The 13,326-nt window shown below is 38.4% G+C and overlaps 1 protein-coding gene across 2 annotated transcripts in view; it reads right to left on the reverse strand.

Annotated features, from left to right (window-relative positions):
• Positions 1–3,676: 3,676 nt before the first annotated feature.
• Positions 3,677–13,326, reverse strand: part of FBXL17 (F-box and leucine rich repeat protein 17) — a 498,281-nt gene continuing 488,631 nt past the window's right edge. For both annotated transcript variants that reach the window (XM_050945800.1, XM_050945797.1), the window contains one exon: positions 3,677–6,125. In XM_050945800.1, the coding sequence (XP_050801757.1) occupies positions 5,988–6,125 (138 nt within the window). In that variant the 3' untranslated portion in view covers positions 3,677–5,987. The remainder of the gene's footprint in view (positions 6,126–13,326) is intronic.

The raw sequence follows: 13,326 nt of genomic DNA on the forward strand, positions 1-13,326 counted from the left end.
ATCTTTTGTACTTACAACTGGGAAACAGAAGATTAGAAAAGCAGGAGGCAGAAAAATCCTCTCATAGCCGAGAGAGGACAGGCAGAAGACCAAAAACAAAGGACTCACACACAAACTTCCCTCCACCCAAATTTGAAAAAGTCTTGTTTCCTGATTGGTCCTCTGGTCAGGTGTTTCAGGTTACTCCTTTCCAGGTAAAGAACATTAACCCTTAGCTATCTGTTTATGACACCTTGATAATCTAGTTGAATTCAGGTTAAACTAACTGGGAATGAACCTACATAAAGCAAAAGAAAAAAGAAGAAAAAAATGGAATCCTCCCTGCAGATAGCCCTTTTTATCCAGTGGTAGAACTTTGCATCCCATTTGAAATAGAGAATGTTCCCAACGATCTTGTTTGCAAGACAATCTATGGAGGTCTAAAGTTATTTTTAATAATTGCTGATGAATGCATGATTATCATTGGTTGCTGTTTTGTTATTTCCTGTTAGAATCTTTTGCAACCAGTTAATTTATAGGAAGCTGAGACCCCTTTTCCTTTTGTTGGTGACAGATATCAGTTCAAGAGTGTTGTCATTTGGCTGAGATGCTGCCATCTTCCTCAAAAGTAATCTTGTGCCTCTTTTATTTTTGATATTTTTGGGTGTTATGGACTCTCAGTGAACGTGGTATGCAACAAGAATATTTTTAGAAGAACTGATGGCTTAAGTGTGACTCTTCCAAATTGATAGTATCCTAATACCTCCTCCACTCCAGTTTGATTGGACCACCATGTTGTCAGCATCCAAAGCATACATCAGACCTGATTTACCCAAAAGCACTGGAGGGAGGTTCTGAAAGTGGAGCAAGCTAGAACTGTCAATATAAAGATTGAGGTAAAGGAAGAAGGCCTGTGTGCCTTTCTAATCAACAAGCCATCTAAGAGAACCCCAAGTTCAATCACTTAGGCAGGCAAATCATCAATGACAGACCATGCCAGTTTTGACCAGCCTTCTTACACCTGGAAAAGCCTGCATGAAGTACTATGTCTGCAATGTCATCGTCTGGTTCCTTGACTGCTACTCCTCCCCATACTCCATGTGAATCCAAAGCAGCGCTGCAGATATCGTATCTTGTGCTTCCTTTTTTTAGTTTTGATTTGTTTTTATTAGCTGAGAGACATCCCAGATGTTAATCATTTTAGAGTGTGAAAGTGTGGTTGTGTGCATGCATGTGAGTACGAGCACCTGTAAAGCCCTCAAATGGAAGGCACTAGCAAGACATTCCCTTATAAAATCTTCACTAAAAGTGTCCCTGTTTTGTAGAAGTATGCTAAGAAGCCTTTGAAACTATCAGTGGTAAATTGTAAAGTGAAGCTTCTGTTGATCAAAGAATCTTAGTAATGTCTGTATCAGCGTTTGGGGAGAAGATAAGGTCAGCCAGCACATGTAATCAAGGGCGCTGGAACAATTTGTATAGTGGGGGTGCTGAGAGCCATTGAACTAAATTGTCAGCCGCATATATAATGGAATCCACTTTAAGCCAGGGCCTGCGGCAGCATCCCCAACATCCCTAGTTCCAGCATCTATGCATGCGATAGTAAAATCCAAGGAGGAATATTTAATCAGCTTTGAGTTTGTGATTTAAGACATAAACAATAATTTGGTTGCAATATTAAAATATACAACTAGCTAAGCTTTGATTGCACACCATTGGCAACGTTCTTGTGGTCTATAACCAAACTGACAGCCATCTCCTTGGATTCCTTTCTAGAATTTGTAAGGATTGATTATCTGCTGCATTAATCTGATTGTTTGACTAAATTGATTTTAATTGCAATCCAATATGCTTATTTACTTGTTCACTTGAACTTAAAATGATTTTGATTTGATGACTGTATTGCTCATTTTGGCAGCATTTATGTAGTTTAGTAATGATTTTGTCTTGATTTTATTTTTAATAACTTTAATAAAATGTATAAAGAGGATATTGAGTCATATTTTTTTAAATCAGCAACATAGGCCAGAACCTTTAAGAATCTAGGTGAACATCAGCCAATCCACCTAGGAACCTATTCAGCTCCCTCTCTATAAACCCTATGTTCTCACAAAGTAAATTTTCCCATTTTTCAGGGATTCCACTCTATATAACCATTTAAAAAGAAAAATCAGCTAGGTCATCTTTATATATCTTTAATATATCTATGAGTCAATCAACAAAGCATCTATCTCCATATTGAGATTTCAGGAGCAGGCTGTGTTCTCTTTCAGTTCTGCTGCCATGAATGGCAGTTTCATAGACTAGGCAGAGAAAGATTCTATATCATGGAGGGGATGGAATGCCTGTGGGTGAAGGTTCTGTGAATGTTAAAAGAACATGTTTACTTTTTCTTAGGGAATTCACATTAGCTTTGAACCCAGGAAGTTCACAGAACTTCTTTGAGTGGGAAAGGCAGAAAGGTGCATGCACACACGCACGGTTTCTCTCTTTCTCACACACACTTTTTTTTCTTTACCTTTTTTCTTTTATTTTGGGATGATGGTGTTGAGACAAAAAAATGGTTCTACAACCATTGCAAAGAGAGTTATTCAAAGGAGATTACAGAAGAATTAAAACCTGGAATTAGAGTGGTGAGTGATTGAAAATGAAGTCTGGTCCCCTAGGATTCTGCGTGTGCCTAGTGCTCTCTGTTTGAAAACTCTTTATCGACTGTAAATTCTTCAGGGGCAGGGTCTATATTTGTATTATGTACTTTCAGAGTGAATCACAGTAGGGCCCTGATCCTTGATAGAAGTCTAGTTGCTTTCATAATAGAGATAAATAAACTTGATGTATATGTTTGTGGCTGAATAGCTTGGGGCTATGAGTCATTGTTGATAGAGGAGTTAAGGCAGATTAAAGGTCTTGGACTACATAAATTGTGAGCAGTAAATGAGGATTTTGAAAGAGTTCTGAGAGGGAGAGGATAAAGTTCTTAACAATGACAGGTGCCAATAAGTTACTAGACTCTCCTGAAGAGATAAAATAACGGAGGATATAGAATGGGATTGAAGAAACCAAGACAATCCATCTTGGAACTTGTCTGGATTCCACTGCAAGCTGTTTTCCATTTTGAGAACAGGGGAAAGAATAGTGAGAGGGGTAAAGAAGCAGTGACAGCTTTTTTCTAGAGGGTGTTTAGAAAAGAATAGGAATAGGAAAACCTGAGGTCATGTGTCTTTCTAATCTATCATGTACTTATCATTATAGTATCTAGGTACTTCTGATTTATTGAGGGAGAATTAAAAGAGCTAAATGAGTATAGTCTGGACATGAGTATTGGGACATGATAATAGGATAACAGTCTGCAAACATCTGAAAGTTGTAAATACCAAGGATGAAGAGGAATTATTTAAGCAGCCACATGTGGGTATAATGGTTAATGGAATAAAGAAAGATAAAATATAACCTGTATATTTTGATAGTACGATCAAGTAGATGACGGAATAATCTTCCAAGACTGAAAGACTCATCGCTTGGGACACTGAAAACTAGACCGGAAAATGCATTAACAAATGTACAACAGGGGAAAAATCCTGCATTGGTAGGGAGTTGACCTAACAGAAGATCAAAAAAAGAGGTGCTGTAATAGGCTAAAAGTATATACAAAAACTTAAACAGAGTTGGTAATCTATATAACCAAACAGAAGACACAGTGTTTTGCTTCTCTCTTTTATTGCAACCCATTTCAAGGTCAAAACGTTCACGGAAAAATAGAAACTTACAAATTGTGTGAATTGTCTTGTTGCACTCATAAAAAGACATTAAAGAGAAATGACTAGAGTTCTCCACTATATCTGCAATATTATTCACTGTCTTTATTCTGAAAATATGTTGCCATTTTGAAGTAGATAAAAAGCCCAGCATAATATTTGTTCACATGTTTTTATAACATTCCAAGCAAAACTCTACTTTATATTTTTTCCAGATAAGATGTTTTCAGCTTCATTTTGAAGTGTCCAATAAGAAAACATTTAACAACTGTCACTGGACTTTGAGTTGATGCTTTCTGTAGTTGTCAAGAATTAATGTTGTGGGACTGGAATACAGTTTTGGCAGAATTGCACAAACATACTAGAACTGTTCTCCAGGTTATGTTGCATCAGTTCATCTGGATTAGCAAAATACTTTGACAATAATGGCAACTCATCAGCTGAAACTTGAGCATTTAATATTTTGGATTAAAAGAGTATAACCTTTAAAAAGCAAATACACAGAGTTATACATCTTAAAAAATCATCCTTTAACCAAATTGCAACATTCTAAAAGTTAATGCAACTTCAAACCAAAGCTGCAACATCTGTATTTTCAATGTCTGCTTATCAACACTTGTCAAGTTTAACTCTTGCAACACACATAGAAAATTAAACTTTTTATGTATTCACTTCTGCTATTTTCTGCATATATTATCTTATAAATCAGTTTTGGATTAAAAAAGAGATACACAATTGCCAACCAAAGTAGTCTTCAGTAGCTGGAGAACAAATATGAAAAGCACAGAGTACAATGCTTAAAATATACGATTTAGAGGATGCCAGAAGAGCATCCAGAGCAATTATTCTCTTCTAGAGTAAGAATCTTGCAAAGTGATGCACGTGGCTGGACCCTTCTGCTCACATGGAGTCCCACTGAGGTCAGCTATGCCCATGCTCTTGCTTTGCAGGAGTGGGATCCACATTAGCAACCAAACACTACATTGGGGAAAATCAGCATTGTGGCTTTTATTTATTAAACTTTCCTTTTTACTTGAAATTTCAGAATTCGGTAACATGACAGTATTGTGAAAGGAAACAGGTTCATTCAGAAAGTTTAATTAAAAAAAGAAAAGAAAAAACAACACCATTATTTTAAGCTATATAAACATGGCCTTATAACTGATTTCCCACAGCAGGTGTCTTGTATGCAGCATTTGGTTATCTGTGGTAAATTAAAGCGCTGTTAGCTCACTTATTACAAAAATGGCAAGGTGCAAAAATTGAGAAATCTATATAACATCTTCTACATGACTATTTAAGGAAAAATCACTTCTGCTGTTCTACAACATAAAACAAGTAAGATTGTCTACTTGAATAACCATTCAAAAGTTACCATCATTTATTAAGATTTCCATTCAAAAATGAATTTCAAAATAATGATTTTTGTAATTAGCAAAATGTTTAGAAGAAAATCACAATTATTTGTGGATTCTTATATTACTGTGCATCCTAAAACACATGGGTGACGTCAGTCTAGGTAATAATATGGATTAAGATTAGCTCCCAGTTTCAGCAGAGGCCTATACTGATCAGTTACACTGGTACTAGCACTGAGTTATCACTTACAAACCAAAGGAAACACACGACTGAGGCAAAGGGAAGAGTACAAAAGAAAACAGGCTCAATATCTTATATAACTCAAGCCATCCACAGAACTAGTAGGAATCCACTTCAGGAAATCTGCCAAAGGCTTTTACATTGTGTTTATGTGTACAAAAAGGATACAATGCATTTCTTAAGATTTGTTTTCAACATTCGTACATAGTTATACAGTACATCAAAGTCAGTGTATAGTCAACTCCGTTTTACTGTAACGTGTAAACTCACAATTATATTGCATCATGAAAGGTTGTGAGCCCTCTTCAATGTCTTTAGGGATTTGCAGATTTTTAAGATGACAATTAACAGTCAGAACAGTTACATGAGTCTAACTACAATTAGAGAGTCCAGTTTCTGTTCCAAAATTTCCAGGAGGGGCCACCACCAGACATAAAATGTTCTTTGCTTTAAAACACATTAATTTTAAAACTTAAAAATAAAATAAAAATCTCTTTTAGAACAATGGACTCTTGAACATATATTTCACAGAAAGCAAAATGAGATTTAAAAACATGAAAAGGTTTAAAATATTCCTGCAACATTGTACAACCAAAATCTGCAGTCCCCATTACACCTGCTGAATGCTTTAGTCGAACTGTGATATCACATAGGTCGTTATGAAGCAGAAGACATACTGGGTGTCCAGCCCATTTGATAAGCCCGTTCCAAGGTCCTCTTGCAATCTTGCAGTACAGTACTGAAGGTTATGTGTGGGTATTGCTGCACGAGCTGTTCCACCGTTGCTTCACTCACCTACAACCAAAGAAAAGATTCTATAAATCACACTAAGTAAATACAACATGCAACCTGATATGGACAACAAAACATATCAGTTTTTGGATTTCTGAATATGAAGCAGCATGACTCATCCTGCAAGCCTTCTTTATGCTGGAAGGACTTGCAGAATTGGACCCCTGTCTTATAATGTGGGTTATTTGAATATAATTGTGTGTGGCTATTTTTTATGACAAAAATGAGAAAAATCACGGCTCCACCATGACAAAAAATGCTAGTCATAAGTTAATACCATTGTTTGTGGTGGAAAATGATAAGGAAAGTCAAATACACCCTTTATTTTAAAATAAGCATTGTTTTTAAACCATTTGACAATATTTACCAAACAGATTAAACCCCTTTAAGATTCCATGTGCCACTACCCTGGACACTCGGGAAAGCCAAAACTGCAAACATTCAAAGACTAGAGTATCTTGTTCACGACTGCACTGGCCAGAGTGACAAACATCTTCATTAGAAGTCTTTTCACAGACAACTATCCATTCAAACTCTACCAACTAGACAGAAGTTTAAGTGTAAGATTTTCCTGGTGATAGAAAAATGAGAAATTGGTTGTAAGAATACTGAAGATAAGTGAAATAAAAACAACTTTGGGCATGATTCTGATACCCTTACTTACAAAAAGTGATAACTCCGCGACTAGCACCTTTGAAATGGTACTAATCAATGTTAATAAGAGTATGGAAATCTGTTAATGAAGAACATAAAAACATATGATTACATAAGGAGAAAACAATAAGAACAAATTTTATTGGACGTGAACATCATACAGTAATATGGGTCAGCACTTCCAAAGGTTAAAGAGTTCTCAAAAATATTTAAAAGCCCACACAGCTCTACATATACCTTTGGTGGCAACTTTTGTTTTTAGCCTTTAAGTGTAAAGCTAACACAGAACTCAGGTCCTTGGTAAGACATGCTGAAATGGTAGGAATCAATAATTAAAACATATAAGACTGGCAGGTCAGGGATGTACCCGCTAGACCTTAACCATCAAACCACCTTTATTCTTGATTAGACAAGGCAATCAGACAGGCCTAATTAAACCTAACACCTTTACAATTGCAATGCTGTGAGGGGATTAATTTGTCAATTATTTTTAAGCTGATTGCAGTTCATATCACAGAAGTAGACAGCTTCCTTCATCCTTTAGATAAATAAAAGATTAAACTAAGAATCACAACTTTTAGGTAGCTTTCTTTGAAATCTTTATTGAACATTTAGGCATTTTTAAATGCATCAATATTTCATTTAAATACTGAGCAGCCTACACTGACAGGATGTACTGGTAATACAATCCTCCACTTTTCTTTTCTAGTGTCCAAGATTGACGACAAAAAATGAAAAATAATGTTTGCTATCGTCAATGAGATCCTTCTTGGAATATTTAAAGCATAATGACTACAACATCTAATAAAGTACCCCCACCTCAAAAAAACCAAGAACTATAGCAGGAATTGCAGAGATTGAACAGTGATTGCACTCTCTGTCAGGGATAAATGAAGAGTTTAATCTCCAGTTCTTCTGCTTTGATAACAGAAGCACTCAATCTTCATTGGAAGCTTCATCTATCTGAGGCTGACTTGGATAGAAAACTGGTTTAACTTCTCCTCCAGGTAAATAGAGAAAATGCAAGCTCTGTACTCTTTTGGTAAACAACTATGTTAAAGTAACACCTGTGGGTGCTGAAAAACAAGAAGCATTTTTTAATAAATCCAAAGGAAATTAGAGGTAGCATAAGACCTCCAGAATATTTGACACTCACTGGTGAATACAAACTTTTAAACTAACAGCAACATTCAGCAGAAATGCTTCTTGGAAATACTCTCCATAACTCCATAACCATTTTGTCCTATTCAGAACAGTCAAAAAACTGTTTTCTTTCAGCCAATACCTTTCAGGCTTTCTGCAGAGAGCCAAGATAGAGTACAGAATCCATCACGTTATAATGTCTCACCTCCCTCTCTGGAATACTAAACCTGAATCACTAGATTAAAACCTCAAATTACATGACTTTTACATTATAGTTAATGTAGCCAAAATGAAGAAGCTCAGAAAGGAAAGTCAGTCATTTTCACTTTCCTCGCTGGGAACCCAGGTAGCAGTGTTTACACTCATCCATTAAACTTTCTTTAAACAGTAATGTGTGGATGTTATTGTGCTCACTCTCAAACAAGTTGGGGTTTCTTACTAGATGTCATGGTTAGGGTTTAGTGGGGCAATGTGTATAATAGTGCAAACAGATTTTCATGCTATAGGGAACAGACAAATTCAAACTAGACACAAGGCACACATTTTTAACAGTGGGAATGTGTAACCACAAAGTGGTGGATTATTCATCTTTTCAGGTCTTCCTATTGAGATTGCATGCTTTTCTGGAAGTCATGCTTTGTTAAACACAAATTACTGGGCTCAATACAGAAGTAACTGGGTGAAATATAATGGTTTATGATACACAGGTCAGAGTAGATGATCTAATTACCCCTTCTAACCTTAAAAATCTATAAGAAACACTTAATACTTGTCATTAATGCTATATGTGTCTTTATAGGTAATTATACTTGCTGGCTTTTATGTGCCACAATATAGGAATATCTTATAAGTGGGGGAAAAAACCACACACGTTTGTTAGCAATTGTGGTTACCATATGGGCAGACTGTGGTCCAGCAAGTATTGAGAGGACACCCAAATAGGACCACTTGGGAGCGAGTGAAATTGAAGGTTATACAAATCTACCGTCTGCAGGAACAGACAGTTCTTGAAGGTAAGACAGTAAAGCCAGGGGGCAAGCTCAAGCATAAAAGGTTATTGCACGTAGTTGGCCTACAAGATAAACCCTGAGCACGTAGGGGACTGGTAAAAACACCATGGAAGATGAGCAAGTAGTACATCACCTGCCTCTCAATCAAAGTCTGAATGTGCACAAAAACTTACAGACAACTACTTTCCAGGGCAGTCACAAGGATTTCTAGACACTTGTTTTAAGGCCATTTGAAAACCTTAATTTTATTATTCAAACTCGAAGTATAAACCTTAGTTGCTATCAGTAAGTCTGTAGTTAAGGTTTCTCTTATGTTCATATTTGGAACCTTTAAAAGTCTGGAAAGAAACCACTTTGAGCTTGAAAACTGGCAAGCTTACTCTCATGCTGGAGGAGAATTTTTTCCCAAGGTTTCATAATACATGATGAAATTGTTTGACTTAGTTAAATATTTAGTTGTTAAACCCTTTTCAAATTCATTTTAATAAAAGTAATCATAAACATGACAAAATTATATTAGACAAGATAAATCAATCCACTTTACATCACAGTAAAAAAAATGATTAAAAAACTTTCAGCTGTTATAAAAACTTATGCAAGTTCTAGGATGAGAAAAAAATGTATTTGAAAAATAAGGCCACAGACTATTCCCTCTGAAACCAAATGGAAATCTTGCTATTTACCACCAGAAAAACTCAGACCAAATCAGATTCTAAATCATTAGCAGTTATAAAGGTTCAGTATCCTACTCAAAGGAATATATAGTACATTCCACAAAAGGAGGTAATAGCTTTAAATCAAACAGATGTCAATCATTTGGTCCTTGTCATCAGGTCCTCTAATGTTAAATTCAGATACCACAAAGCATTTTCATCATTAAAATCATAAAAAATTAAGCTTCTGTGTCTTTGATAAGATGCAATTTGCCTGGCAAAAAAACAGAAACCTCCAAAAATAAATCCAGCACTTAAAGAAAGCCTGTATGACGTTGGACACCAAGGGAAAAACATGAATGTTTACATCTTCATGTTAAATGTTATATTTTTTTCTCCAACCAACTTTCATTAATCTCCACCTATTGAAATGTGAAGATAAATCAATTACATTATGAAATACATTATCATTTATTTGTATTTCAATACAATGTGATAGGTGCTATCTGCGCATAAGGAAAATAGTCCTTGCCCCTAAAAGCAAGATCAGTGAATTGATGCCATTAACAGCTGAACTTGAGGGTTAAAAAGCAACACCGAATTTAAGAAATGAACAGTAAATTCAGGCAGGCCCTCCCCACTCAGGTGTCAAGGAAAATCCAAAAGCCCCCGACATTCAGGGGCAGCTCTATGTTTTTTGCCGCCCCAAGCACGGCAGTCAGGCGGCCTTCGGCTGGTCACATGGATTCGGCAGCGTTTCTGCAGGTGATCTGCCAGTCCCGCACCTTCGGCGTACCGACTGCTGAATTGCCGCCGAAGCCGCGGGACCAGCGGACCTCCCGCAGGCATGCTGCTGAAGGCTGCCTGACTCCTGCCCTCACAGCGACCAGCAGGCCGCCCTCCACGGCTTGCCGCCCCAGGCACGTGCTTGCTGCACTGGTGCTTGTGTTACCTGGGGTTCTTTCAACCCAAAGCTCTTGGTAACTTTTACTCTATGCGAGGAGGTGTCAGGAAATAAATCAGGGGGGAGATGGTCATCTGACCGATAGATTGCTGGCACAAACAGGACAACACAAGAGTGCTTTCACTTAAAGCTAAAATTTACTAGTCTCAAACACTTACACACGTCTGCAACAAGATTAGTAAAACACCTCCAACCCTTGATAATTACCAAAGCTGAGTGTGGCTTTCGATTGACACAGCAGCAGCCCGTTTGCCACTGGGGAACACAAGATGCATCCAGAGAGAGAGACCAGTCCTGAGGAGTCCCCAAATGAGTCCCACTATCTCAAGCTTTTTCCCCTTGTTTATACATTAGTAATAGAATGACATGTCCCTTAACGAAACCTTGTTAAGTAAGCATTTCAATGATCAAGCAGGAAGTTCCTTCTGATTATTTATTAACCAGGTGTGGGTTTTTCCAGAGCCTGCAGCCCTGAGATCCCAAGAGACATTCCTGGGGCACATCCTGCTCTTCTAAAATGTATCAGCAACTTCAATACAATTCTTATCAGGAAGAATGCGGGGTCAAGCTACCCTTTCTGTCACAGCCAAAGCCCCCTCCCCTCCTGCCTTGATCAAGCTGCGATTGCTGAATGGCCAATTTACAGCTTGCTGACTAGGGCGTCTTTAACAATAAGCCATAGTGGTTTCAAGCACTTTACTGGTTTGCCAAAGTCTCCCCGTACACCTGGAGCTGCCCCCGCCGACATTGTTAGATTTTCAGTAATTCTCAAAAGTCTCAGTTTTTCAAAAAAATGCTTCAGGCAGTGTTCTATATTGGACTCCAGAGAGAGTTTTACTACTATATTCTTTAACATCTATATCAGGGAATTGTTTCTAGGTTTTTTTCCTCATTGCTTCTATTATGCCCTCAAGATAAAGTTAGTCAAATACATCATATTTTGATCCAAGAGAATCAATTTCTGATTTAAGCCCCGCCCCCCATTAGCCTCAAAAATCTTCTTCAGTGAAATTAAGGGCTGCAGCTGATAAACAATCAGCTGAATCTAAAAGTTTTCAGTGAAGTGGATAGCAACATTTGCCAAGAGCGGACAGTGACAGAGGTAATGACAGACCATCTATACCTTTCTGATGTCAAAGCTGTAATTGCTGAAATCTCTGTATCTACAGAAGTACTAGGTTTCAGTATAATTTAGGCGTCATTATAAAATTAAACTAAGTCACCAGGGACGATAACCTGCCTTTGCTCTGGACCCTTTATGCTGAGAAAAAGGGCAAAAGTGGTGTAAAGGGTCCTATAAACTCCAGTTCAAGAATGCAAGAGGATTCCTCTAGTGGCGTGTTTCCCAAACTTGGGACGCTGCTTGTGTATGGAAAGCCCCTGATGGGCCATAAGGAGTATGTCAGGGGCAGGGCTGCAGCACACAACCCTGAGGAGATTTTGGTCCATGCTGTGGTCCATAAGGGAAGCCTTGGATGACTACTGAAACTGAGACAGGTCCAAGAGCTCTCTAAGGGTATGTCTTCACTACCGGCTGGATGGGTGGGCAGCGATCGATCCAGCAAGGATCAATGTATCGCATCTAGTCTAGATGCGATAAATCTATCCCCGAGTGCTCTCCTATCGACTCCTGTACTCCAGCTCGGCGAGAGGTGCAGGCAGAGTCAACAGGGGAGCAGCAGCAGTTGATTCACTGTGGTGAAGACACTGCAGTAAGTAGATTTAAGTACATTGACTTCAGCTACGTTATTCACGTAGGTGAAGTTGTGTAACTTAGATCGATCACCCCCCAGTGTAGACCAGGCCTAAGTTACACCAGGGACCTCACCAACCACCAGAGTAGCCCAGGAATGAGAGGGTGCAAAGGTGGCTTAAAGTCACAGCTCCAGGCTTGGTCTACACTACCAATTTATATTGGTTTAACTACGTTGCTCAGGGGTGTGGAAAATCCAACCCCTGGTGTAGACAGATGTCTTCTCCCTTTCGGGGGCTTATCTACACTAACAGTGCTGCAGCAGCGGACCTTCACCAGTGGAGCAGTCACTGTAGCACTCATTGAAGATGCTAGCTACGCTGATGGGAGCACTTCCCAAGAGTGGTAGCTATGTTGATGGGAGAAGCTCTCCGGTCAACATAGTGCTGTCTACACTGGGAGTTGGGTCCGCATAACTGTGTCGCACATGGGAGTGGACTTTCCACCCCCTCAGCAACATAATTTTACCTGTATAAGTTTGTAGTGTAGGTCACGGCTGAGAGGTGTAGCACAGAATCTCACCTCAGAAGTCTAAAAAGTGTAGTACTGTGCCAGGGCCGGCTCCAGGCCCCAGCGTGCCAAGTGCATGCTTGGGGTGGCACGCTGCGGGGGGCGCTCCGCCGGTTGCCGGGAGGGCAGCAGGCGGCTCCGGTGGACCTCCCGCAGGCACGTCTCCCTTTCCTGCCCCTCCCCTTTCCTCCCCCCAAGGTATCTCACATAATACCCTTCTATTAGACTGGAACTAAATCCAAATCAGGAATAGAGTTATATAAGAAATAATTGCTGATTATCAATAAGAATAAATTCTTACCATATTTGTAATCCATATCAGCATTCATTCAACAAAATTTATTATAAATCATCATCATTAAAAAAACAAGGATACAGCTTAATAAAAATAGTATTTAAGTCGCACAAATCACTGTGAGAGAGAACACTTCTGTTAACTCAAATCTTAAAAAACTCCTCAAATGATAAGATACTTACAATACCATTTTAGTCCAGAGATATAAAACTGGAGTTTCTT

This window comes from Gopherus flavomarginatus, chromosome 3 (assembly GCF_025201925.1).
Source record: "Gopherus flavomarginatus isolate rGopFla2 chromosome 3, rGopFla2.mat.asm, whole genome shotgun sequence".
In the NCBI taxonomy this organism is placed as follows: domain Eukaryota; kingdom Metazoa; phylum Chordata; order Testudines; family Testudinidae; genus Gopherus; species Gopherus flavomarginatus.